The sequence below is a fragment of the Acromyrmex echinatior genome, chromosome 1 (genome assembly GCF_024713525.1).
Source record: "Acromyrmex echinatior isolate Ae372 chromosome 1, ASM2471352v2, whole genome shotgun sequence".
NCBI lineage: Eukaryota > Metazoa > Arthropoda > Insecta > Hymenoptera > Formicidae > Acromyrmex > Acromyrmex echinatior.
In genome coordinates this window covers 17,527,513-17,554,178 of record NC_141852.1, presented here as the reverse complement: position 1 = coordinate 17,554,178, position 26,666 = coordinate 17,527,513, and the positions used below count along the sequence as shown (strand labels likewise).

At 34.2% G+C, this 26,666-nt stretch overlaps 1 protein-coding gene across 2 annotated transcripts in view; it reads right to left on the bottom strand.

Annotated features, from left to right (window-relative positions):
• LOC105154964 (disintegrin and metalloproteinase domain-containing protein 10) overlaps nt 1–26,378 on the bottom strand; it is a 72,572-nt gene extending 46,194 nt beyond the window's left edge. Inside the window, exons 1-3 of one of the 2 annotated variants that reach the window (XM_011070782.2) lie at nt 25,846–26,378; nt 13,314–13,982; nt 9,221–9,359 (exon numbers count right to left, since the gene is read on the bottom strand). In XM_011070782.2, the coding sequence (XP_011069084.2) occupies nt 9,221–9,359; nt 13,314–13,572 (398 nt within the window). In that variant the 5' untranslated portion in view covers nt 13,573–13,982; nt 25,846–26,378. The other variant, XM_087411406.1, reaches the window with a different exon arrangement.
• Between the last annotated feature and the right edge of the window lie 288 nt (nt 26,379–26,666).

Below are 26,666 nucleotides of genomic sequence, written 5' to 3'. Positions count from 1 at the left end.
TATTCGTTTTTTTCCTTATAAAAAGGCAAATATGTATGTCAAAATAGTTTGTGTACGCGCTCTTTGTGAAAATAAATTCAGCCATATTACTATATTCCGCACAAAATGCAGCAGCGAATTAATTATGGAGGAAACATTTTTTTGCAAGGAACGATATAAAATGTACAATATTAGAGCATGGTAAATTGAAACGAATACCCGAAGAACTCGTTAGTACCTTCATAAATATGCTTCGCATAAGTTAGTTATTTTATTTATAACCAAAATGCATTCATTTAGTTAAATATATACCATATGTGTGCTTTGCCAATATACTTTATATATGTACATAAATTAAATACATCGCAACATATGTATTTAACCAAGACTATGTCAAGATTGTAAAATCACATGCTACAAAATACGACAGTAAAATAATATTTGTATAATATTAACGTTGCAAAAACAAACGCGAATATAAACTAGATTTTACTAATTTACCGCGTTGACAATTCATAAATTGTTTGTCATTTTACTCAAAATATTCGATGATTGAATTGCTCTTTAGTTTATCTCTGGATTTTACATGATTAATTGCGCTCTCATTTATAATTTTATTTCTCCCTTCTCTTACAAATCCTTACTTAGCTAATAAGTAACTCCATTTTTAGCACGAAGATAATCTCTGTGATAGAATCATCGCATGACAGATGACTGACATACGATGACAATCAAAGGTCGGCGAGAAACTGGTGGTCATTGCAAGATGTGATGGAATAACGGCGTGAGTGTCATTGAACAAAACCGGTGCTAGAACTTATATATGTGACTTTCACAATGACAATGCGCAAATACACGATGTGCTTCCGGATATCTCATGAAAGCCCGATTCCACGATGATACAGAATTTATGTGGAAGGTCAAGCGAAACCAACAGAACGCAATTCACGTTTAAATGACTTGCATGATGAATATGCAAAATATACCTGAAATACAAAACTAACGTTTCACAAAACGTTATTCTTTGATTAATTAATATTCAATTCTTTCTTAACATCTCTCAATTCGATAAAATTTATAATTAGCAAATCATTTTTAAAAAGTTACATAATTATCAAAAAAAATATAAAAAGACAAGAAAATCCATTTTCTTTGTCCAATCCTTTGTTACTTAATTCTTGTATCGCGATGCAAACGCTGTGAGCATTTAAAAATATACCTAATTATATGTATTTTAAATACTGTTAATTACTTCGTGATCAATTTTGCTTTCCTTTTTAGAAAAATATCGAACGCTTTTGGAAAGGATATAATTTCATCCATAAAAGATGAAATTCTGAATGCGTCACCAACAAAGACTATTTGCGCTGTTATATTTAGAGACCTGCTGGGACGATCGTTAATTCTTTTCGTAGCATTTATTATCATAGTAGTGCGAAGACACCGAAGGAAGAAACGACTTTAGCATACCCGGCAAAAAGACGTTAAAACGCTGGATTACCATAAAGATATACAGGGCTAGAGTTGGGACGCATTACGCGAAGAATTAGGGGAAGCATAACAATTAGTCGCGACTCTTTATAGCGCACACACTGCTGCTTCCGCGACAATCATTTTCATAATAATCCGACGTCGGCTGCACGGACCGCGCATTAAATCGTCAGCTTTGTCTTGGGAGGCTCGTTGTGTTATATCTTTGCAGTATCGCGAAAAAGTCGTTTAAGTGCCGCTTTCATCGCCCGAAGCTGGTGTATAAAAGACGAACTCTCGTTGCATCCGCCATAATCTCTCGTAAGTTTGTATACAAGACGTTCTAATTAAAGCGCTTACTATCACTCGTCGGATAACAGAAAATGTGCCGTAAAAAAAGACCCAGTGTAAAATAAAAAGCCGTTAAAAGAGATTATTAAAGCATTAAAATATCGACTGCTTTTTGTTTTCGTTAAAAATTTGTTCTTCTCTAAAGTTTAATATATATTCAATCTTAAATAAAAAAAAAATCTAATGGGATCGCGCCATCAAGAGATTAAATTTTCCTCGAGAAAAATTCGACGCCAAATTCCTTTGGCAAAAGTAAAACTTCGCTATACTTCCTTTCTCGAATCTATTCTGTCAATCGACTTTTAGATAAACTTCGCTAATGGCAAGCTATCTCTGTATCTCAATTATCACAAATATTTCTCACAGTAAGCAATTAAGAGATTGAAGTATGTACGACAGATTAATAAATACGAGGGTAGTTAGGGACATTTTAAAAAAACTGTATTAAAAAATAATAATAAAAGGAAAAGAATTTTTTAATTCCATTAACTTAAATTCTAACTCTTAAATAACTAACTTATCAAACTGCCCTCGTATTTCTTAATTCCACAATCCTCTGGCTCTTCCTAACTATTATGAAGTGTGTCGATATATTAACGCAATCGAGAAATCTGCCGTTTATTAATTCGATGATCGCGCTTCTTTGTAACGATTACGAGCTACAACGACCGTGCCGCGAAGCGGAAAAATAGTTCGCATAATTTCCCAGGTTTTTCCTCGAGACTACAACTTTCGCGTAACGTTTATTTTCATAATGATTATAACCGCACGATATTTACTACGTTTATTTTCATAACGATTATAAGAGCACACACGCGACTCGTTGCGCCGCGCCGGAGGGTAAATTTCGCCATTTTTCCCACCAACAAGAAGTTCGCTTTATTACATCGAAAGAGACAACGTGTCTTCGGTGGCTGAGGGTGGAACACGGGTTTGACCGTGTGCTCTTTAGCTTTTATATAACCGCCCATAACATCGCCCCCGTATGCACGGCGAAACGATGCGTTGGCTTCGCTGAATGCTATGCCCGTGCCCACGTACAAGAAAACTGGATCCACAACGTACGAGAGAGGTGCGTCGAGGTGCATGGTCTATTCATGCGCAAAGTCTTCCACCGAGAGGCGAACGCGCGCGGCGCGGCGGTTAGAAAAGTGAGAAGGTGTCGCCTGTACACGATATCTATTCCTGGCTTAACCATACCTGCTTCCCATTTCCCAAGACTAGGCTACATACTAAGAAATCGCTGAGGACATAACGCGAAAGTTTATTCTCTCATGTGGCTAACAAAGTCAAACAAAACCGGTAAAACTAATGCGAGTCGTTGGGAAAAATTTGTATTTTTCTAAAAATGTAAGAAAAATATATTAACGTCTGCAGTCTAGATGTTTTTTGACACGCGAGCGAAATTTCACTCTCAAATTAAAAGATTCACTCCAAAATAAAAGAAGGTAAATTAAATAAAGTTTAAAGATAAGTTAACGTTTTACGTTTGAGTTAAAAAAAACTTTGTAATAGATAGAGATGTTGAAAACCTTTTCTACATTTTTTTAAAAGCCTTTACTAAAATAGTAAAAACTGGAATTGGACAAAAAAGACTCAGATTGCAAAGATTAAAAAAAAACAATATTTTTTTCTAATATACACAAATGTTCTTACATATTACAAATGTTTTAGAAAACAGAATATCTGGAGACACTGGTAGTATCTTGGCGCTAAGGTTATATATATTCTATTACTATGTATTGTAAAGAGAGTAAAATGTCATCCAAAAGAGTCCAATATTTCTTTTTTAAAATATGTACAGATTTTGATCTTTCAATCCTTTTCTGGAACTAACTCTTTCCTAACTTTCTTGCTGTTTCAAAATATGTTATAAAAATTAAGCAGAAATTGACATTTAATAACGTAACGATCCCCAATAATAGGACATAAGCGAAGCTCTTTGTACGCCGATTATTTTTATAATTTTTCTCATAGAATCCAAAGTAAACGAAAACATAGAACAAATATATCGCGGTCTAATCGTAGACGCATTCGTGAACAATGCCGCGACGGAATTCACGAAAGACGAACGGTGGACTTCTCTCGCAAAGCATGAAAATAAACCAGCGACTTTGCCGCGATATGACCAATAAATTCGCTTGGTCGCACAGCGACACAGAAAAGGGGGAAGGAAAATCGTACAATACAATACTTGACTAGAACGGCCACCGAAGTGGAGACCGCTATGACGACGAGAACGACAACGTGTGTGCCACACAGAAACTTCTTTCTTCTCCTCTCCTCAACTATTATCTTGCCAGTTTGTACCAGGTGCAGCGGGGTAGAAACGCTACCGTCTTGCGGTGGCGACGAGAGACGGCGGGAGGATGTTGCGCGGGCACTTGGTACGACGACGACGACGACGACCACGACGAAGACGAAGATGACGACGACGACGACGACGACGAGAGATGGAGGGAATCGCACGGCGCACTCCTGCTTTACATTTTATTGCCCGACGTGAATTCGACCGATTTACATAAAGAGACGAACGTTGTAGTTACATTGGCGGACTGTGAAAGCGACCGAGGAGGAGGAAGGAGGAAGAGGAGGAGAAGGTGGAGATCGAGGGATGTTTCTCATGTCTCCTACCAGCTTGAGAAGGGCTGCATGCCGTTTGTCGCCCAGGACGAGAAATTTGCGATGCAGGAGGTGTGTGAAACGCGAATGCCAATACATCTCCTTTCTCTCTCTCTCTCTCCTCTCTCTCTCTCTCTCTCTCTTTCCTTCTCTTTTCTGCTATCCTAGTTGGCTTTTTCTCGTACTCATTTATTTAACATTCCCTGGACAGTTTTACGTAGAAAATTCTTCGTGAACTAAAATTCTTTCGAGACTGATACTCTCCGGAATTGCTGGAACGTAGGAACGATAGCGAATATTGTGTGCCCGACGGAATGCACATAATATGATAATAGCAAGTCGTAACGCAATGAAATAAACGGCCTGTAACCAAGCAATCGCGATCGATTGTAGCATAATTGACTTGCTAAAAATTGCACAAATATGTAAAGTGTTTTCTATTTACATGCAAAAATTTGAAATAAATACCATTAAACGTACACTATTCTGATTCGTACCTTGTTCCGTCAACGTTCATTCCCGCTAAGCGAAGTTACAAAGGATACCACATCTCTTTTTCAGAGGAAGAAGACAACTATTCCCAACACACAGACCAGTTGCACTAACATCGCCAACGTCCTAATTCCACAACTTTAAGGAGACACACGTAGAGCAACGGATTTCCTCTGTGGCAAATTTTCGAAAGTAACGAGTAATCGCACTAGCGAGAGACGCAAAAGAAGGACAATGACATCACGTTATCGTCGTCGCCGTCGTCGTCGTCGTCGCAATTAGTGGTAATTACACGCGTCTAAATCCAGCACGCGGAAATCACAGGATTCGACTTCGCTCGCTCCTTGAATCCTCGACTTCGCCGAGAGAATCGCTCTCTCCTTTCTTTCTTCCTCTTCCTCTTTCCCTCTCCAGAGTGCCGCAAATCCTCTGGACTGTCGGATCAAGAAGTACCAGCCAGTTAATTAGCTTAACGTCTATGAATTACGGGCGAAATTTCCTCGAGAACTTGTCTCCCTTTCCTTTTCCCAAGGGGAGAAGGAGGGAGAGGGGTGGAAGGAGTAGGAAGAAAGGAGAAATGACGCCGATGGGCTCGCACGTAAACTATTTCTACCGAGTCACCTCGCCACGGCTGAGATGCTGGACCATTCATTGTAACTTTGCAATCTACATATATGGTGCACGCAGTCGTCACGGTCTCCTGCATAATGTATAGCTCGACAAATGTGTGTTTAACGTTGTCTCACTTTCCTCACGAAATCCAGAATTCGGCGAAATTTCCGAACAGATCAAATTGAGCGGGTTTAATACAATTCGTTTAATACGATCTATTATTATGGATTGATATAATTGTCTAATAGTATAATAATTGGAAAGATAGTTTGTATTTCTGTTCACATAATATTGATACTGATAAATGTAAATTTTCGAACAGACCGAATAAAGCGGGTAATGCAATTACACAATCCATTGAATATGATCTATATTATAGATTGATACAATTATCTAATAGTATAATTAGAAAGATATATACGTTGTATTTTATGTACATAATATTAATATATGTACGTAATTCTATTAATTAATTTAAAAAATAATAAATTTATTTTAAATTTGATGATATGGAATAATATATACATCCGAGCGCAAAAAATTGCCAAATTTAATTCAATACGAAAAGAAAATTAAATTATACAAAATTAAGAAGATAAAAAAATCAACAAAAGTAAGATTGAAAGACATTAATTTAAAAATTTATCTTATTTTTTATCCTTGCTTTTTGTTACAAACGCCGATATTTCTATATGAAAATAATCAATCCCAAAATTATAGATTCAATTTCTATTTCATTTATTAATTTAATTTCTATTTCGTTTATAATCATTTTAATATTTATGATGAATTATAAGAATTAAAGGAATATCGAGAATTCAAAATTCCGTTTAATTTAAATTAATTCGTCTATTCTTGAGCAATCTCAAACAACGTGAGTATCTAAAAGACGTCATAAGATATAAACAGGTCTTCTAAAATATATGTTACTTGGCACAAAACAAGAAAATTCTATTGTTTATGGCTAACGTTTAAATTAAAGTTACATGCAAAACTATGAAATTTAAATTTACTTTATGAATTGAAATAAAAAAAAATAATTTTTCACAATTAACCAAAAGATTAATTTTTTTCTACTACATTCTATACTAAAAATAATATACAAAAGCAAGTAATTTTGCAACTCATAAAAAATATTGTTAATAATAAATAAAACAATATATTATATTTATATCAGGGAAATGAAAAGCTTATAATTTGCTTGTTTATGCGGTACAGAAACAAGCAAATTAAGAAAAATTCGAAAAAGTCATATCGTATACCGTTACAATTCAAAAGATAAAACAAAGTCAGAACCCGTGTAAAGTTGGTTCCTCATTTGAGAAAACCAATTTTCCATAGCTCATTCGATTGCTCATCGTTTGCACGTTTATGCACACTTTGAATTTTTGTTTGCACACCTTCTAGTAAGAAAGTTATTAAAAAAATAGTTTTGGGAGGACTAATTTAACACTAGTCCCTCAATTTTGAGCAAATTGGATCGAAAAGGTCAATAATCGATTTTCGTTTGCACATTTCAAAACAATTCAATTTTTTATTTGCACACCTTTAGTTAAAAAGATATTCACAATTAAAGTTTCGAGAAGGATCGAAAGTAACAAATAGATTTGAATTGCACCTACTATGCTCAAAATAGCATGAATCGATGGATTCTCGTTTACACATTTCGAAACAAGTTGATTTTTTGTTTATACACCTTCAATTAAAAAGTTATTTAAAAAACAATTTTGGGAGGAGCTAATTTTATATCAATAAATAAATACGTTTGCCTGGCTGCCTCTCCTCCTCCCCATTTAATCAAATCTTAATGAATAAGTTATATAATAATGCGCTATTTATGCGCTCTCAAAAAAATTTTTGCGCTCATTTCGTTCAGTTAAAAAATATTTTTGAGGAGCTAAGTAGGCTGTCAGTCAGTCTCTCCCACATTAATAATCAATATCAAATACACAGGATTTACTATTTATGTGCTTTCATATTCACATAGTTTTAGTTTTTGCGCTACATCTTTTAAACTTCCCTCTTGGACAAACAGTCATATTCATCACTAAGTCGGTTAAAATTGCAAAATTACCTAGTAAAGGTGTGTAAACAAAAAATCGATTTGTTTCGAAATATGCAAACGAAAACTTTTAAAAAAAAATTAAAGATTCATGCTTTGAATCTTTAATTTTGCTATTTTGAGCATAGTAGGTGCGATTCGAACTTAATGTCGTTTTCGATTCTTCTCGAAACTTTTATTGTTAATAATTTTTTAACTAAAGGTGTGCAACTGAAGAATCGAATTTTTTCGAAATATGCAAACAAAAATTTATCGATTATGACCTTTTCCAATTTGCTCGAAGTTGAGGGGCTAGTATGAAGTTAGCCCTCCCAAAATTGTTTTTTTAATAACTTTCTTACTACAAGTGAAAAAACGAAAATTCAAAGTGTGCATAAATGTGCAAATCTATGAGCAATCGAATGAACTATGAAAAATTAATTTTCTCAAAAATTGGGGGTCCAACTTCACACGGATGAAGTCGGACCGTTACCTAACGGCTCTATTATAAGTTCGTAAATACGCTGCGAGTGAAAGCGCGATTTAATATTTAAACGGTTCCGCCATAATACACCGACAGTGGTTAGAGCGCGGTTTGTTGCTGAACTGCAGTGCTGTCATAAATTGAACTTTCTGCGATTTGTGTTTGTTCCATCTCTTATATTAAATAACCGTGAGAAAGAAACTCCGTGATTGTTGCTTCCAATAGTAAATCCAGTTCGACATGCGAGCACAAACATTGATATTCAACGCAAAAAAGAGAGAGAAGCCAGAGAGAGCGTCTTTTATGAATGTTTCAATTATTATAACTGTAAACGTTATCATTATAATTACTTTGTAACAAAAATTTCTCACTTCAGAAAACACATTTATTTTTCATGTATTTCATTGGACGTAGGACATGTAAGAGGAAATATTTTATTAAAAGGAAAAATACAAAATGACCTATGTGACATAAAAAGAAGAATGCCTAGTGACTCGAAATACGCTAGTAAACAGAATTAATTTTCTTTCTTGATGAAGATGACAAATTTCTATCTTAGAAAAAAGAGAAACAAAAGCAGAGCAAGAGAAACAAGATACATTCGTATTAATTAATAATGCATATAATTAATAAAGTAAAATAATTTCGCAACACGCGTGCGATTTGTACGAACTAAGCTATATGTTGAGTTAGTCTCTTGACCATCCACCATCTCTTTAATCGGATTCAGGTACCACTGACCTAACAAGGACATACCGAGAACGTGCGGGCGGCACATACTGGCAACTTTGTCCGCGATCGCTTTACGAGCAGTGTGTAGGAGATACACGTATTCGCCAATTTCGAAATGCCATTTGCAAGAGGTCATATAATAGTAACGTATTCGGAGATACAGACTTCCGTCTGTACTGTTAAATCGCACAAAATTCTTCAACCACTGTAGAATCGTGGAATCCAGAATTTTTAATTTTTCAAGAGTTTCAAAGACATTCCTTATCTCGATTTAGAATTGGACGTTCGATGATGATCCTGATATTTCAGCAAACTCTTTGGCTGCTCAGATTCCGTATCGATCTCTTTCCGTCTTTGCACGGAACACACTGCGAGCGAGGGAAGAGTGCTGTGTGTACCGAGATAGAGAGAAGTTTGCTTATAGAACTCATACTCACCTATCGAGCGTCTTCAGATTCAAAATCAGGGGTTGCTCGGAGTCAGTGACGTCGCGACGTATCCGGTTGCGATGTCGTTTCAAGGCTACGGTGTCATATATGGCTGCCTCGTAGTACCTGATATACGAGCGCGTGATATCTGAAAAGTACACAATGAGGAAAACGGATATTCTATTAGTGGCTGTCTAAGAAAAATGCGTTGCGCAAACGGTAAATCGCGCGAGTCACGCGAAGATGAGTTGCGTCGTAAAAATGCGTTTGTATCAGATGTGACCATCTCAACCACAGGCGTGATTGAGAAGGCGAACAAGCGTTCATGATTCTCAAATAAATAAAAAGAAATCGTCCCATTAACTTTCTTTTTTATGAAACGAAAAAAAAGGAACGCGACATAAAACTCATTTGAAAACTGCAAAATTTATGTCATTAGTGTTAGTAGACTTCTTTCCTACAAACAAGTGTACAATTATAAATGCAAATTTTTATCTTTAAAAAATATTTTTTAAATTCCTTTTTATGAAATGTTTAAAGAAATTTCTATTATAGCTAAAGAATAATAATTTTATATCGTTATTGAGAGTTTATTTTAACAATACAAAGTCAAAGAAAAACGATCCAGATTAGTTTTTCTAACATATCATAGTTTTTTTTTCATTACATCGTAGTTCTTGAGTTCTGCCACATGATGTAAACGCACTTTAAAGCGTGTATAATTCGCGCTTGATTACTCACAGTGGGAAAAAACGCGATGACTATACCAGCTTTTTTATGTACTAAGATCATTGTAAAATTAGGTATAATATAATTTATATATACGTGAAAAATAGAAATAGATTTTGACATTTTCGTATATTGTCTTCATATTTAACCTTTAAGTGAATAGATGATCACAGCACCCCCATACATAATTATTTTAAAACCTTATTCTGCAAAAAGAAAATAAAAAGTATCGTCTAGAAGGCCTTAAGGTTCATTATTTTTATATTCTTCTATCTCCTAAGAATATAAAGATATATTTAACTCTATACATATTTTATGAAAAAATATATCTATAAAAATAAAATTTGAAGTATTCTAATTTTCTATTCCCCTATCTATTTAAGATTAAAAGTTCAAAATTAGAAACTATAATTTCTAAAATTAGAAACTATATTTCTGATCTCTATCACGACAGTCCCAATGGAATATAAAATCAAGCAGTTTATTAAATACAATAATAGATTGAATGAACACATTCATATTTACGGAACTCCTAATTCTAATCGAATGTTTACATGTAATATATTAATATGTTATAAAAGTATAAACTTTCACTAATTCTACATAATATCCACATTTATTGCACAAATTAAAAGTGGATAGTTATATTTAACATCGAGTATACAAAAATATTTGTCCTTTCATTTAGAAATGCAATCTAAACCTTAATCGTAAAAAAGTATCAATGAGGGTAAATTGCGAAGCTAAAATTGAACTTTTTTAAAATTTCTTTTTTTAACCATTAAAATAAATCTAAGATAATTCATTGAAGTATCCATTGAAATATTTTGCCTTTTAGCAACGACAATACTTGCAATATTTATACAGTTACAGTTTTATATATATATATATATATATATACGTACTCTTTCATTGGATTTCCTGTCGCTAATATGATTTTATATCAAAGACCTCTTTTCACTCTATCAATTAAATCTATTCACTTCAGATGTCGACATCTCATCGCAAAAGCGCTGCAAAATCAATTAATTTACTTTCGCGCGTATTATATACACGATGTGAAATGTTATATTCACTTCGCGAAAACTCTTTTAGTATTTTAGGATGAAAAGATCACGGAAATTTTAAGAGGAAACGAATGCTCGAGCATTCACCACGACCACTCGGCCGAGAGAGCTCCTCAGAGACACGTTTTCAGACAAGTGCAGCAGCCGAAGTGCACTTGTTTTGCGTCCACTTTACCGAGAAAATACACACACATTAACCGTCAGTCTTGTCGCTGGATTTCAATATAACAAATTTAATAATATCCGATATTTTTATAGTAGTTCTAGATACATATACATATTTATGCAAAAGCAATCCCACTAATACAGAAAAATATTTTAACGGCACGCACTTAAAGAGCTTAAAAATCAATACTGTTTCACACAAAAACGAAAATTGAAGAATTCAATGAATATTTCAGGAACGTGAAAACTAAAATTCTATTTATTCGATGTAATTTTATTAATTATACTATAATCGTAACGCAGCGTTATTAGATACATGTGCACAGAAAAATATATAAAAGACAATCCTCAAGTGAGAATCTAAATCAATCTTTTCACGATATAATATGGCGGTATTATAGAAAGTATAAGGATGGAAGTATACTCTACAATATAGAATCAAATGTTGTCACCATATTAATATGTCCAGACTTGAATATCTTACTTAAGGATTTCTAATGATTATTAATGTGCGTGAGACTCTGTGTGGCTCAACAGTTGTTTGAGAAGCTAAAACTCGAATTCGAACTATAGTCACTTTCGGATCTGCGCCCTTTTTTCCCGCCATATACCTACACTGAAAAAAAAGATTGGCTGCTACAACAATTTAGTAAAACATGACATAGCATTTTTATATGGCTACAGCAACCAGTTTTTGATTGTAGCAGCAAATTTTTAATTGTGTTAGCCTATCCGCAATGTCAGTATATGATTTTGATAGGCTAACGCAACTAAAAATTTGCTGCTACAACCAAAAACTGGTTGCTGCATAATATGCCATATAAAAATGCTATGCCATGTTTTATTAAATATTTTATCTAAATTATTGCAGCAACCAATCTTTTTTTTCAGTATGATTATTTTCCTCGAGAGAGAGAGAAAGATGAGTAAATGTAAAAAAATCGTTATTCGTCATTCAATTAAATAACTTTTTGTTATTGTTTTATTCTTTGTAATAAATCTTAGCGTTATTTCACAGTTTGTTTACAGCTATCAATTACTTTTCCTATACTTTTCGATTTTTGTACTAATCGATGAATTTAAGGAACATAAGACACGACTACATATTACGTGGTATATCTGTATTTTAACGAACGGACGTTAAACACGTAATTTAAGCAACTTTCGAAGTAAATGGCTCGAACGATCAATGGGGCAAGGCTAAGCGCAGTTTATGTCACGTGTTTCCAGATCACAATTAGAACACCGTTTAGGATAGCGTACCATTGTTTTGGTAAATACTACCGATCGAACGATCGGAACACAAAAGGAACACGTTGGACAAAGGCGAGTATCGGACTTTAAGGCCATTACTGACACGGACGGACCCCTTCGGGACATCGACCGGCGCGGTATTTCGATATACGTCATCCGGAGACTCTCACGTGGATACGATCGCCACTAAACCAATATTTTTTCAATTTAAACTTTACTAAATCAAACTCGACAATTTTTCAGTGGACATATCGTACATATTTAACATCTTATATAATATTATATAAATATAAATATTATACAAATGGCTAGAATATTAATATTTTATAATATAAAATTTTATTAATATAAGAAAATAAATGAGCATTAATTTTTATATTTATATATTCTAAAATCTTAATTTAATCTTAAAAATAAAGACAATAATATTGACAAATATATAAAAAAAAATTAATATTCAAGTATTTAAGAATACTAATACTTGAAATATTAAAAATATTTGAATAAGAATGACAAGATATATTTCGAAAAATGAAGGAATCAAGTTAAATAAAACTTTCTAAATTAACATTATGAGTGTTCCTGAATATTACAAAAATAACAATGCACAAAAAGTGTAACATTTTAAAAAACAAACCTCTTTGTTATAATATTAAAATGTAACTAATAATTCTCTAAAAAAGAATCTTGATTTTTTATGTTCCATCAAAAAAATCAAATAATCACGCGCGAAAAAGAATCAGTATGTAAAAATTGAATTTTTCCCAACTCGATCTCAAATTCGATATGTACCCTCGATTTGAAGGCACAGATCCAGCATACGAACTTCGGGGACACCGAGTCAATTTAACTTTACCGAATAACAAAGAGAGCCAAATGTGACTCACCTCTATACGGTGGTGCGGGATGAAGGGGAGACGCGTCGACGACGGCCATCGGAATCCAAACGGGCAGCAGCAACAGCACAAAGAAAATCGAACACGTCGTGATGGACCATTGACTCCTGCCCCCCACTGTCGCGGCAACCGCGGAGCGCATCGCGGGCCCGCGGGCCCCGTAGTGGTGCCCCGTATGGCCCTCCGTCTCCTCTTCCTCGTCTTCCTCCTCCTCCCCTTCTTCACCCACGGCCAGGGCCGCAACGCGCATGGGCCCGATGTTCCGTGCCCCGGCACCGACTAATGGCGCTATCTGCCTTTCGTCGAGGAGTCGACCACCGCAACACTTTGCCAATCACCTACCAAGATCATTTCTCCGTCCTTCTTCTCCGATCGTTCTCTCCCTCCTTCTCTTACCCCTCCTGCCCTCTCTCCGCCGCCCCTTCCTCTCCGCCACCTCCTCCTCGTCTTGATCCGTAGGTCGCTCAACCTTTCGACCCCTCTGCCGTCTCCACCACCACCGCGTCTCTCTCCGCTTTCAGCCTTCCTCTTTTTTTCTTCTCTTTTTCAGTCGGTTCCACCTCGCTTTACCTTCGACGGCAGATCGACTCCTCCTCGTCGTCCTCTTTCCTCTTCGATGTTCACCACCTCCGAGCGCCACTCTCCGGTCGTCGATCGATCCTGTTGACAAGAATGTGCGAATTATCGCAAGTACTACGAATATGCAACATTATTTTGCGAAATCAAAGAGACTAACAAAGTTAAATTAGAGCAGCGCTTTCGCGACCGCGAAACTTGCTGTGTTACGAAATTACACGCTTGTTTTCATGCACAAGGAAGTGATAGGGTAGCCGAGCGTTTTTTTTTTACATCGTAAAACTAAACTTGTAAACTGTAAAAGTTTGAGACGCGGAGGAGGCAAAGGGGACTAAGATAGAGTGTTGTCGACTCGGCAATTGCGGCTAGAGAATTGTTCGTGCGAGCGGTCTCGTATAATGTGGCATGTTAATAGTATATACAGTATACAGTATATGAGGGACTCCACAAGGGAATGCACAAACAACTCTGCGTTACATTAAATAAAAATCTTTGAAAATATTTCAAACATTATAATCTAATAATGTATACACTGAAAGAAAATCTTAAATTTTAATATATATTTCTTTGAATAGTACTTACTATGTAAAAAAAACGTTTACTTACATTAAATAAATATTTATTACAGAACAAAAAATGATAGTTAAATCAATTTAATGATTTTTGTATCAAATAAATATATGTTTACACTTAATAAATATTTACTTAAAACTATTCAAACAAATATTTATTATAATTTAGTTTTTTTCAGTGTATAAAATTAATAATTTAGCAAGAAGCGGCAGTTTGATATATCAACGCAATATGAAAATTTAATTTATATAAATATGAATTTTTTCAATATTTACAAAATTTCATGAATTGTTGCTGATGTACTCGTTGAATAGTGAACAGTTTGATTACTCGAGATTATTTCTGGTAGTATAATTTCATTTCATTTCCTAATTCCATTGCAAAACTGGACGTTAAATTCGTTTATATTGTACATAACAATACAAGTGAGATTATTAATGAATAACAACAATTAAAAATGCTCGTGAAATACATCAGTTTTGCAGCGCGCAAACATTTTGTATTTTTCATGGAAAAAGTTTTGAAACATGTAAATGAAACGCGCGACTGGTACGAGAGTGACTTTCGTATTGTTAATACTCAACGGACGAAACTGCTTTATGTCTCTGGAAATGGTGATTTCACTGGTTGAAATATAATTAGCAACAGACACTTCGGATCAGAGATGTACGATTTATTCGCTAAAAATTGATTTTTTACAAAAAAATCATTTCGAAAAAAAATTCTTTTTGTAAAAAAAAAAGAAACAATTCTTTACAAAGAGATCGGTTTTTAAAATAGTCCTTTTTAGTTAAAAAAAATCAATTTTTTGCAAAATAGATCGATTTAAAATCGTTAATATTATTTAAAGGAAAGATAGACCTTTTGAAGATTGGAACACAGATCTCTATCTCGGATATATTCGACATTACAGCCCTTTACATTGTGAGATCATAAAAAAATATACATTTCACGAATTGTTTTCTAAAAGTGAATCAGTGCTACACTTATAATTGATCTAATCATCAGTGAATGTTTTTCAGTAATGATACACTGATACATTTTTAGAGATTATGGTTTTCTGCAGATTGAATTGCATTTCAATCTACAGGTAATCATAATCTCTAAAGTGAATTAGTATGTTATTACGAAAAAACAGTAAATATTCGCTGATAATTACATCAGTTATAAGTATATGTAGTACTGAAGTAAGTAATAATACACTAATTCTCTTTCAAAGAATGAATAATAATAGTGTCCTGTAAATATTAGAGAATTTAATTTTTCAATTTATCTATGCAGAAATAATGTATTTTCTTTTAATTGGTCATCAATTTTATATTTAATTAAATCTTGTTCAACAATCTTAAGTAACGAATGTGTTAGTTATTCTCATTGATGATTCCCGTTCACATAATCATCGTCGGAATAAATTCAGAAATATGGAACGTTATATTTTACAAAAATATCACGAATTACAGAGGTAATAATTAAAAAACTAATACATATTGAGAAAAGTTAAAAAATTTTAATTCAATATACATAATAAAATTGTGTAACTATCATTTATTTTATTTTGAATCCATTGCACTGTTAGATATCAAAAGGGCAATAGTAAATCAATCCCTTGAGTAAAATGACATTTTATTATTTTTTACTTCCATGTGTGTCAAAATATAAATCGATCTATTTCTATAGTTTGCAGATTTCAAAATAAACAATTAAAAATAAACATCTATATTCTATATTAACATTATTAACATATGCATTTAGTAAACAATAAACTAAGTTTGATTTAAATATACTTCTTAAATTAAATTGTTTAATTCCATTGTTTTAGTTAAATTAACGACATACTGAATAGGAGTAATGGCAACCTATACAAAAAATAATGCATGAATAACATTAGCTAACAGCAATTTAATTGAAAATAATCTTGTTTATTCAACAACACAGTATTAATATCACACATAACTTATTAATATTTATAAAAAAACAACATATCTTATTAAAATTAAATATCTTATTAAAACAAAAGAGCCTGATATATTTATTTCACTAATAATCTTATGGAATTAATAACAAGATTATTTTCAATTAAACCGTTGTCGGCTAATGCTTAGCATGTGTAATGTTAATACACCATACATTTTTATGAAAACAATTTAAATTAATTAACATTATGAATTTAGCGTGTACAGTCGTGGACAGAACGATTGCAACACTCTTTTCTTTTCGATTTCGGAATGCAGCCTTCTTACGAATTGATTCTTATCATTGTTTTACAATAGGGTCGTAAATTGTAAGAAATTGATCAATCACAGTTGAATATGACAAAAATAATCGACTATAATGATTGATTAATTTCTTATAGCTTACAGCTCGCAACTCTATTGTAGAATAGGCTTGGATGTAACCATTCAATCGCTTTACGAGCAAGGCTGAATTCAGAAACTCGGAAAACAAATTTTGCAACAATTCTGTCCACGACTGTACAACAATGACTGCATTCAGCAGAGAAAACTAATCAATTAGTTATAGCTTAGTGATTCTTTATGATTAGTTCCTACTTTGATTCCTACACTTCCTACTAGATGCAGCGAAGAACTAATCATATCAAAGAATCATTAAGCGCTAACTGATTTAATTTTTTCTGTTGAACGTAGTCAATATTTGACATGCGAAAGAACGTTCATATACTTTTTTCCCCATAAAAACTCAGTCTGACAGCCACCTCGAAAAGAAATTTAACAGGCCACATAAAGGGAAAAGACATATATGTGTATGTGAATTATATATATATATATATAAAAACTTTAACATATGCCGATCTGGCGTGCCATAGGAACGTCAAGAAACGCACGCTTTAATGGATAAATAAAAGTGCATGCATCGCGACGCGTCGGCGCGCAAGCTCAACATCACCGGGGCGATAATACGTTTTTCCACAATGACATGACGCATAATCCGCGAATAAATCATGTTTACGCGTAAGCTCGTGAGCAATGAACAACGAACGCCACCAGCGAATCCTTTAGAGTATTTCGCTTGGGACTTTGTCCCCAAGCGTGACGAAGAGACTGAAATAAGATTTAAGATTAGATTCCAAGTTATATTATTGCAATAAAAATACAATCAAAATATAGTGAAAATAATAAATACGACTGAAAGATTTGAGAAAGCTTTATTTTACGTCCTTTTATAATGCTATACTCTCTATAAAATGATTATAATATTTGATAAAAAGAGATCGTGACTAAGCTCGAAAAAAGTTGTAAGCAAATTTACACAAACTTTTGAGACAACGTTCCATTGATGACTTTGTTCAAACGTCATTATTTTAAACCGATTCAACAAACTCGAGTTCCGAGAACGGAGAGATATTGTCAAAAATGAGATCCTTATTCATTTTCTCGCGTTGCATGTTCTCTTTTCCGGATGTAAAGTTCACAATTAGGTAGGTAGGACGCAATATTTCAAGAAACTCTAAAGTTCGTTGCCAAAATAAATTACGTGGGGCGCTGCAAAGCACTGCAGTCGGATATACTCTCTCGGTACACTGTGTAGAGGCGGTCCCCGAGCGGGATAGACACTACATTCCGAAAATGGAATGTCGACGCGATGTTCGTACGAGGAGGAGCTTTATCGCACCTCGTCCGTGCAGGCGGAAGAATGACCTGGTGCGGCGAAAGCCATTACTCGCATTTCGCAAGTCCTGGCACGGCGAAACGGCGAATTTACTGCACGGTTCGCATTTGATGATCATTCCAAGACGAGTCACCCAGCCCAAAGTGAGAACGAAGTGACTCACAAACAACGATGTCTCCGTAAAGTAATCATCTGTATTGATAGATGTGAGAAACAAAGAGAGAGAGAGAGAGAGAGAGAGAGAGAGAGAGAGAGAAAATGCAATATTGCTTTTATAATTAAAATTGTGGAGACATAGACATTTACGCTTCTTAAGAAAAAATCTAAACATTTTCAGTTTTTATTTTAGAAATGCTGCTTTTATAATATATTATATAATATATAATAAATACAATATTTTATAGTAAATATTATACATTAATAATAATAATATAACAAATATTATTAATAGTGAGAAGTAATATCTATTTGTACGAGATCTGAGTATAAAAATATGTATTATAGTTGCACTCATTTAGAATTCACTATTTCAGCTATTGATAGAACTCACTGAATTTCTATTTCTCTCGTCTTTAAATGCAGATAATTATACCTGTGTGAAAGGAAATCCTTCGTTTTTCTTACAATTTTTTTTTCATCGAGTGAGAACCCCAATGAATTCGCCTTGAAGCCGAAGAAATCCATTCCTCCGATGCATTCACTTTGAATGATTAATCCGCGTGGGCACGGAACCAGATAAGAGAATAGATGAATCTCTTAGCATATAAAACTCGGAATTTTCTCATAAGCCACAGCTACTACAATAGAATATGAAATCCAACCTCGACATCTCGGGAAACATCAAACACAAGTGCGCATCTCTCGGTTTATCATCTATTAATACACGTCACAGATACGTGATGCTCTATCTATTATATATCAGGATCTGACTAGGATCTCTCGTCGTTGTGATACGCCACCAAAATTCCACCGTGACAGTTCAGGGATATCGATAGACGAGGAACCGATACTGAGAGGATTAGTGTGTCGTAAGCGTCGTTCATCAGCGAACACGATCGGACAATTTTCCGTCGAGCGCGCTTCGCTGAACCGTTACCTTGCAACGCGCGCACCAGCGAAACACGTTTTGCGTAATGTCCAAGCGGTAGAGATAGAGGACGAATGGAATAATTACGAAGGAACCGATCCGGTACACCGTCCAACTGCGATCAAACCTTCTTTAAAAGCGCGATGAATTTTATGCAGTTTTAAAATTCGACCATTCACCAAACGTAATACTGCACTATTAAATCGCACACAAGAGATTTTAAATCTATCTTTTACATTCTGAATAAAATAAAGGCAATTTCATTAAAACGTGGAAAAAAAATTAATATTAGTAGATATATAATAAAAACCTTTCTTATCGTAATACACAACAACTCATATTAGATCCAAAGAAATAAAAAAATTAATATTTAATTTATTTACATTTTATATGTTTTGATTTCCAACTGAGTCAGTGTTTTAAAAGCTTGATTGATCTCTTTTTTTGCCGTTTATGATATTATTTATTGATCTCTACGCTTTATAGATACTTTTTATAATTATCAAACAATAATAGCCAGGAAATAAATGTTATAATTCCACGTTTCAGCGAACCTCTTTCGCATTCGAGATATGGAACCTTTATAAAACCTTTTCTATGTTTGTTGCTAAATTGTTTTGAATTGATAAAAAGAGATTTTCAACGATGAAAATTCGAGATATGTAATTTTTAAAAATCAATTGTATAAAAATCAAAAAAATTCAGGTACTTAAAATCAGGTACTGAAATCTATTTTCGTTGTCACATGATTTGCGCAACTTTATTGAAACTTTCGCAGTTAATTTTAAGCGAGGAAGTTTTATTTTTAAGTGCATGAAATTTCTAAGGCAAGTGTTTTTTAGTAGAAACACTTTGCGCTTGAAGTACATGAATTACATTCAGACAACACGTTAACATTCATTACGTTCATAAAAGACGCTTATTACAGTTAAGAACAACTTTAGTACATACAATTTACAAAATTCTTTCAACATTTTATACCACGCTCGCGCATTGTTCTCCAAACTAAGGTCTATAATACTTCGATGTACGTTTCAGAAATCTTTTCTGACATATCAGACTATCCAAATAATAGTGTTGAGATTCGTAATGTTATTCGCGTGTGCGACGCGATCCATTGGGATTTCAGTATGTATTATGAATTTCTAGCCCAGTTTCACATTTAGTTGGAGAAGCGAAGTCAGAAATTCGCAACAATCCCGCATTCTGCACTGCATCTAATTATAACTGAAAGATCTGGTACAAAGAAAGGTCAATCTTTATATATTAAATCTAAATTATCCCGAGACGGCGTACAAAATTGACACTCAAAATCGCACTCTATGTTAATCACAGAGAAACGTTTTAAATCGGTAAATATCACTACTCATTTTTACGCATATCATAACTCTCAAATGTGTAAAAACTTAACCAACATTCGTTTTAAATATCATTTAATTCCTATGACTGTTTTATTATCTTAATCCTCAACAGATCCACGCAATAATAATATCTTATTGTACAAGGTGGTATTCTAAAAGTACTTTGAAAAAGAGATTTTAAAGAATAATTCTTTTCACAAATTCAAGACGAAAACTTCGTATGACCATATGTCCAAAATGACTTAGTTTCAAAGGTACAGGATGTCAAAGTTAAAGGAAAAGTTTCGCTTTTTCCAAAACTTTCGAAAACCACTTGGGTTATTTTGATGAAATTTTGTTTACGTTTCTAGGATATCAAAATAACCCAAGTGGTTTTCAAAACTTTGGAGAAAAACAAAATTTTTCCTGCAACTTTGACATCTCTGAAGCCGTTTCGGACGTATATGGTGCTTTCCATCAAAAGAATACACAGTATAACACAGTAATCATTTTATTATTGTTTAACATTGGCAAACAATAAGGATGTAATAATTCACTATGTTACTCTGTGTCATCTCTTGCTGAAAAGCATTCATACAGTTCAAAAAATATGAATGTAGATTTAACATCCCTGGTGTGGATTTAACACCCATGCGATATATAATTCTCACTGTGTTAATAGCAACACAATGGATTTAAAACCCACGTTAAATTCATATTATATTGATGTTAATATTAATACTGACATAGTGAGAATTATATAGACACTGCTATTTTTTAGAGTATAATCATAGTTTTCGTTTTGAATTTGTTGTGTCAGAAATTATCTTTTAAAATCTTTTAGATTTTAAAGTATTCTCTCTAAATTCTTTCGAGTGGAATTTCACTCTAAAAAGTGAAATCTCACTCATTTTAAAGATTGAAAATTCTGCTACTCTTTCTCAAGACTGGCAGAATTTTTCATTCTTTAGAGTGACATTCCATTCTAAAGAATTTAGAGAGTACTTATACAAGAAAGGCAACCTGGAAATTCTGAAAATTCTGAAAAATTGCGCACAAGTAAATTAGTTCATCCATAACATAAAACTATTTTTCATGCCATATTACGATATGAGGGGATGAAATTATCTCTTGGAAAAATATCGATTTTTCTTTTTGATGGAATAATTGCTGAACAGTGAGAGATATTGAAAAAAAGTTTTAAACAAAAGTTGCATCTCTTTCTATATATATAAAGCTGCATATAAATAAGTGTGTATCAAAAAATCCATGTTTTTTCAATACTTATCTAAACACAGCTTTATAGACATAAAAAAAAGAGATGCAATTTTTGTTAAATATTTTCGATACCTCTTACTTAGTGGTTTTCGAAGTTTTTGAAAAAAAAATAAAACTTTTCCTTTGTCTTTGACACTCTGTATCTTTAAAACTAAATCGTTTCTCGAACATGTAGTGAAATTTTCATTTTAAATTTATATGAAAAATCACCCCTTAAAATTTTTTAGAGTACTTAGTATCTACACTCTTTATAACAACAGAAGATTATTTTGTGGATCTGTTGATTAAAATAAAATAGCAATAGAAATTTTTCAAATATGTATTTAAAATTAAATTTTTGCACGTTTGAGAATTACACGTTTCAGAATTTTTTGGATTTTCGCGTTGCCTAATCTAACTTAATCTCCTTTGTTAATATCTACCTTGTATATCTGACGAAGTATGGCTTTAATGGTTATAACTATTCCTGTCGTTATTTCCAAATGCAGCATTATAGTGCCTTTCGCGGTAGCTTTTGACATAAGATAATAAAACACTCTGCTTGCCCTAGAGACTGTACAGTCACAGAAATACGAACATCATATCTGGACTTCCTCTTTGACTTCGCGATCGAACTTGTGAGCTTTACTCAATTCAAGAGTCTTGACGAGCCGTTACCAATTTCTGTCGCAAATATTTCCCGACGTTTAAAGACGTTTTCCAGTGCGCCGATTCAAATCGAGGGACGAAGTGGAACTAACTCGTTCCTCGCTGTCGCGAGGCATCCTTTAAAGGCACGTGTAATTTATGTGAATTGTTTGGCATAAAATGACATATCCAAACAATGAGTAAAATTGTGTAATACCAGACTCGCAAAGAATCTTTGATGATTTTTAATTATTTATTTCTGAAAATATCTTTATTACATGATGTATCTATAAGACATCATAGCTTTCAATGGAAAAGATAAAAAATCACGAGATTTTTGCGATTAATTTTTCACTCGCATTAAAACAATTAAATTTGTAACACAATAATTATTTAACAACTTCAAGTAAGTATATATGTATATATATATATATATATATATATAGCTTGAAATATTTTGTATAATTTATCTGCTTTCTGTAACCAAGACAATTCTACTTCGCAGTTGCTTTAAATTAAAACAACTTTACATTGCCGGGAATAGTCACTGAAAATACTTTTAAACCTCAGTGGCGAAACAATGTGAATTGTTGTAAAATATTGTTTTATACAGTTATTGTTTAACCTTTTTTTTCTTTTGTTTTTTTAATTATTCTTTACAGACCTTTAAACATGAAATCGAAAACTCACAATAAACAAACATTATAGTTAAAATCATATTAAATGTATTAATTAAAATATATATTTAAAAAATACTATCATATATAAAATAAGTTACTTAACATGTTTACTTTTGTTTAATTTTTACGTACACTTTTGAGAAAATTATAATTAAATTTATATTCATATGTTCTCAAATATAAAAATCGGAACAAAATAAATAATATACAATATGTTGTTAATAATAGACTAATTGTAATGTAAAAATACTCCATGTAATCATATATAAAAAAAAATCAAGCGATTATTCCCAAATTAATCACTTTAAATTAAAATTGATAATAATTATAAAATAATAAAAGTGACGGATTATGTACATACATAAATATAACGACTAAAAGATATTCATAGTTGATCCTGTATATAATTCATTATAATCATTCGCGTAATCCCGCCATTGTAACGTAACGATATCTTTTCACGGAGTTGGAATACGAAATGTAATTTTATACAATAGACGCAAAACGTGATATCTCCTTGTTCCTTCCTCTTTTTAATACAATACAGTTTCTCTTGTTATATCCGTTTAATATAAATTTCTCCTTACTTGCTCCAAATTGTTGCCGGCGTGGCGTCGAGAATTACAGTGGCGCGCCGCGATTCGACGAGAACAGTCAGGACGCTGACTCGTCCCGACAAGTTATATCCTGATTCGTCACGTCGCGTCGACCGCGCGCATGCACGACCAACTTCACGCGTCTCGCTCCGCGAGAGATCCGACCCGCTAATCATGTTCCTTTCATTCTGATCGGAACGTAACGCGGAGGGACGGCGTGAGCGTTCGATTGTGACGAAACACAGAGGGACTCGCGTCATAAATATACATAAACATATGAGATGTCCTGTCATTAGATCTGCTCGCGTTGCTTGCACTTTTTGCGCTTCGGCATTTTCGCTTTCTCTCTCTTTTCAACGACCAAATATATGTATATATTTAAATCTGTCGCGTTACTTATACTTTTTGCACCTAGCATCTTCGTTTTCTTTCTCTTCAACACCCGAATATATTATATATTTATCTTCTTTTGAATACAAAAATTTAATTTTTAGGGATTTCAAGCAATGCGGATAAACTTTCTATTTCATTTTGAGTACATATATTTTTGGGAATTTCAAGCAACGCAAATAGATCTATTGCCATTATTTTAGTTAGGTCAATATTATATTTGTTCGTTCATTTTTTGTCGTACGACAAATTTTTCAAGTCGAGGGATCCAAGAAACTCTCTGTTCTACCAATTATAATACACAAAATTTGTTATATGACAAATATAATATCAGTCTTACTTAACAATACGATCCTTTTAACAATACGACGCAACGCGACGAAAATGGCGGTTACTTCGATATCAATGATCAACGAGATGTACGTGTCAAAACGTGCATCCTGCAAATTCGGTTTCAAGGGCAAGCAGAGCGAATAGAAAAGTGTCTTTATCTTTTAATTGTTAAAATTCTAACGAAATGTATCTCGTTATTGTATACAATAACGATTTTTATCGATTTCTCATAATTAATATCTAAATAACGCTTGGGAAAAAAAGGCTTTAGGAATCAGCGCTGTAATTGGTTGTACGTCGCGCGTTTAGTTAGTATTACGCTATAACAATATTTTTAAATGTCAACATAATAATAAAATATTTGTATACTCAAGTAATCTAAAATTACATATTCAAAACTCGTCGAGCTCCAAAAGTTTGAAAACAAAATTTGTTTTGAATTAACATTTTTGGGATTACTTACTTAAGTATGCGGTGGATCCAATAACAGTTACTGATCTGAAAAATTATTGTCAAAGAAACATTTTTGACAATAATTTTTTAACAATAATCTTTAGATTCAATAATTGTTATTGAATTTAAAAAATTATTGTTAATAAAACATATTGTTAGGAATGTTTAATAAAAGATTGAAGCTCTATGAAGAACTACATACATTTTGCAACAAACTTTTAAGCCTTAAATCCTATAAGAAATTGACCAGTTATACTTGAATGTGAGAGGAATAATCGACTACGATTGGTCAATTTCTTACGAGCTTAAGACTTAAAACTTAGGTAATAGCTTATTGTAGAAAGCCCATTAAGCCCGTGTCATAATACGCATTGGAAATTGAGGATTGCGAAATGAATTAGAATTCAACCAATTAAAACAAAACGGATTAAAATTAAATTAGGTATTTGACTGATCGAATTCTAATCTATAATTCGTAATCCTTAGTTTCCAATACGTAATGTGACATAGGTTTTCTTTTTACGAGACACGATCGACACAAGCAAACACAAGTGTGGTGTACCTTTGTTACTCATTGAATATAAAAAAGGACAGAACGACGTTTGTGTCGACCGTGTCTCCTAAAAGGAAAGCAGCTTTATTATTAAAAAAATACTATTATATAATAATTTTAAAATAATCCCAAAAATGAAAATCTTCAAAAATTCCCAAACTTTCAGCCCGGAGTGTATATCGGAATGTTCGACATGCGGAAATTCAAACGTGTAGCGCGGAAAATGGCGCCAGTTCCTTTGAATTTTTACCCGAGACAGCGAGATGATCGCAATTCGCTCGAGTACTCCAAATTCATCGGAGGACACGCGGCACTAACGGAAATATCCTGTGCACACTGTACGCGCGTTCATCGTGCTCGTGATAACACACCGAAGCAATGCGCTTGTCCTGCGCTTGTTCGACACTTACCGAGGTGCAGCTCGTTGCTCCGCGAGTCCTGGTGCCGCTAACAGACACCGCGGGCGTGCTCGCCGCTGCCGCCGCCGCGAGGAGTCCTGGGCGCTCGACGATGCACGCCACCCGATGAAGAAGTTGCCTCGGAACCCCCGGGTGTCATCGGTGTTCATCGCCGCGTGACGACGTCGACGATGACGACGACGACGACGCTGCCGCCGCCCGCGTATACACCGAGCATCCGGAATACATGTACGCACAGGCACGCGCACACACTGATACACTCACGCGCGCCCGCGCACACACACGTGTCAGAGAGGAATAGATAGACAGATAGAAACCGTAGCCTTTCGACCCAACCGCGTGACGGACGGCCGGAGCACTCCGAAAACGGAGACACGAAAACGGCAGTTATCACGCGCGAGCGCGCACATACACACTAACGAAACGTCAACAAGACACTGACGTGACTGACGGAAAGCGGCAGAGCGCGTTCCGCAACGCACTGGCAAGACCACTTCACCGCTCGCGGACGAAGACTCCCGACTCCCGAGGCCAACGACTCCCCCCACCAATCGCGCGCATTCGACCCAGCTATACATCCCCTCTCCCGCCCAATCCCGCGCGACCTTCCCTCTCCCCGCTCGCCCCGCTCCGTCTACTACTCGGCGCAGACTTCTCTTTCTTCCCTCGTCCCTTTCTCTCTCTTTTTTTCCATCGTCGCTCTTTCTCTTTCTTTACGTCTCTGACGTATTCCAATAATATTAGTTTTATTACGCGTTGCGCTTGAAATTCTCAAAAATTGTTGTACTTGTATAGAGATAAATATATATGTT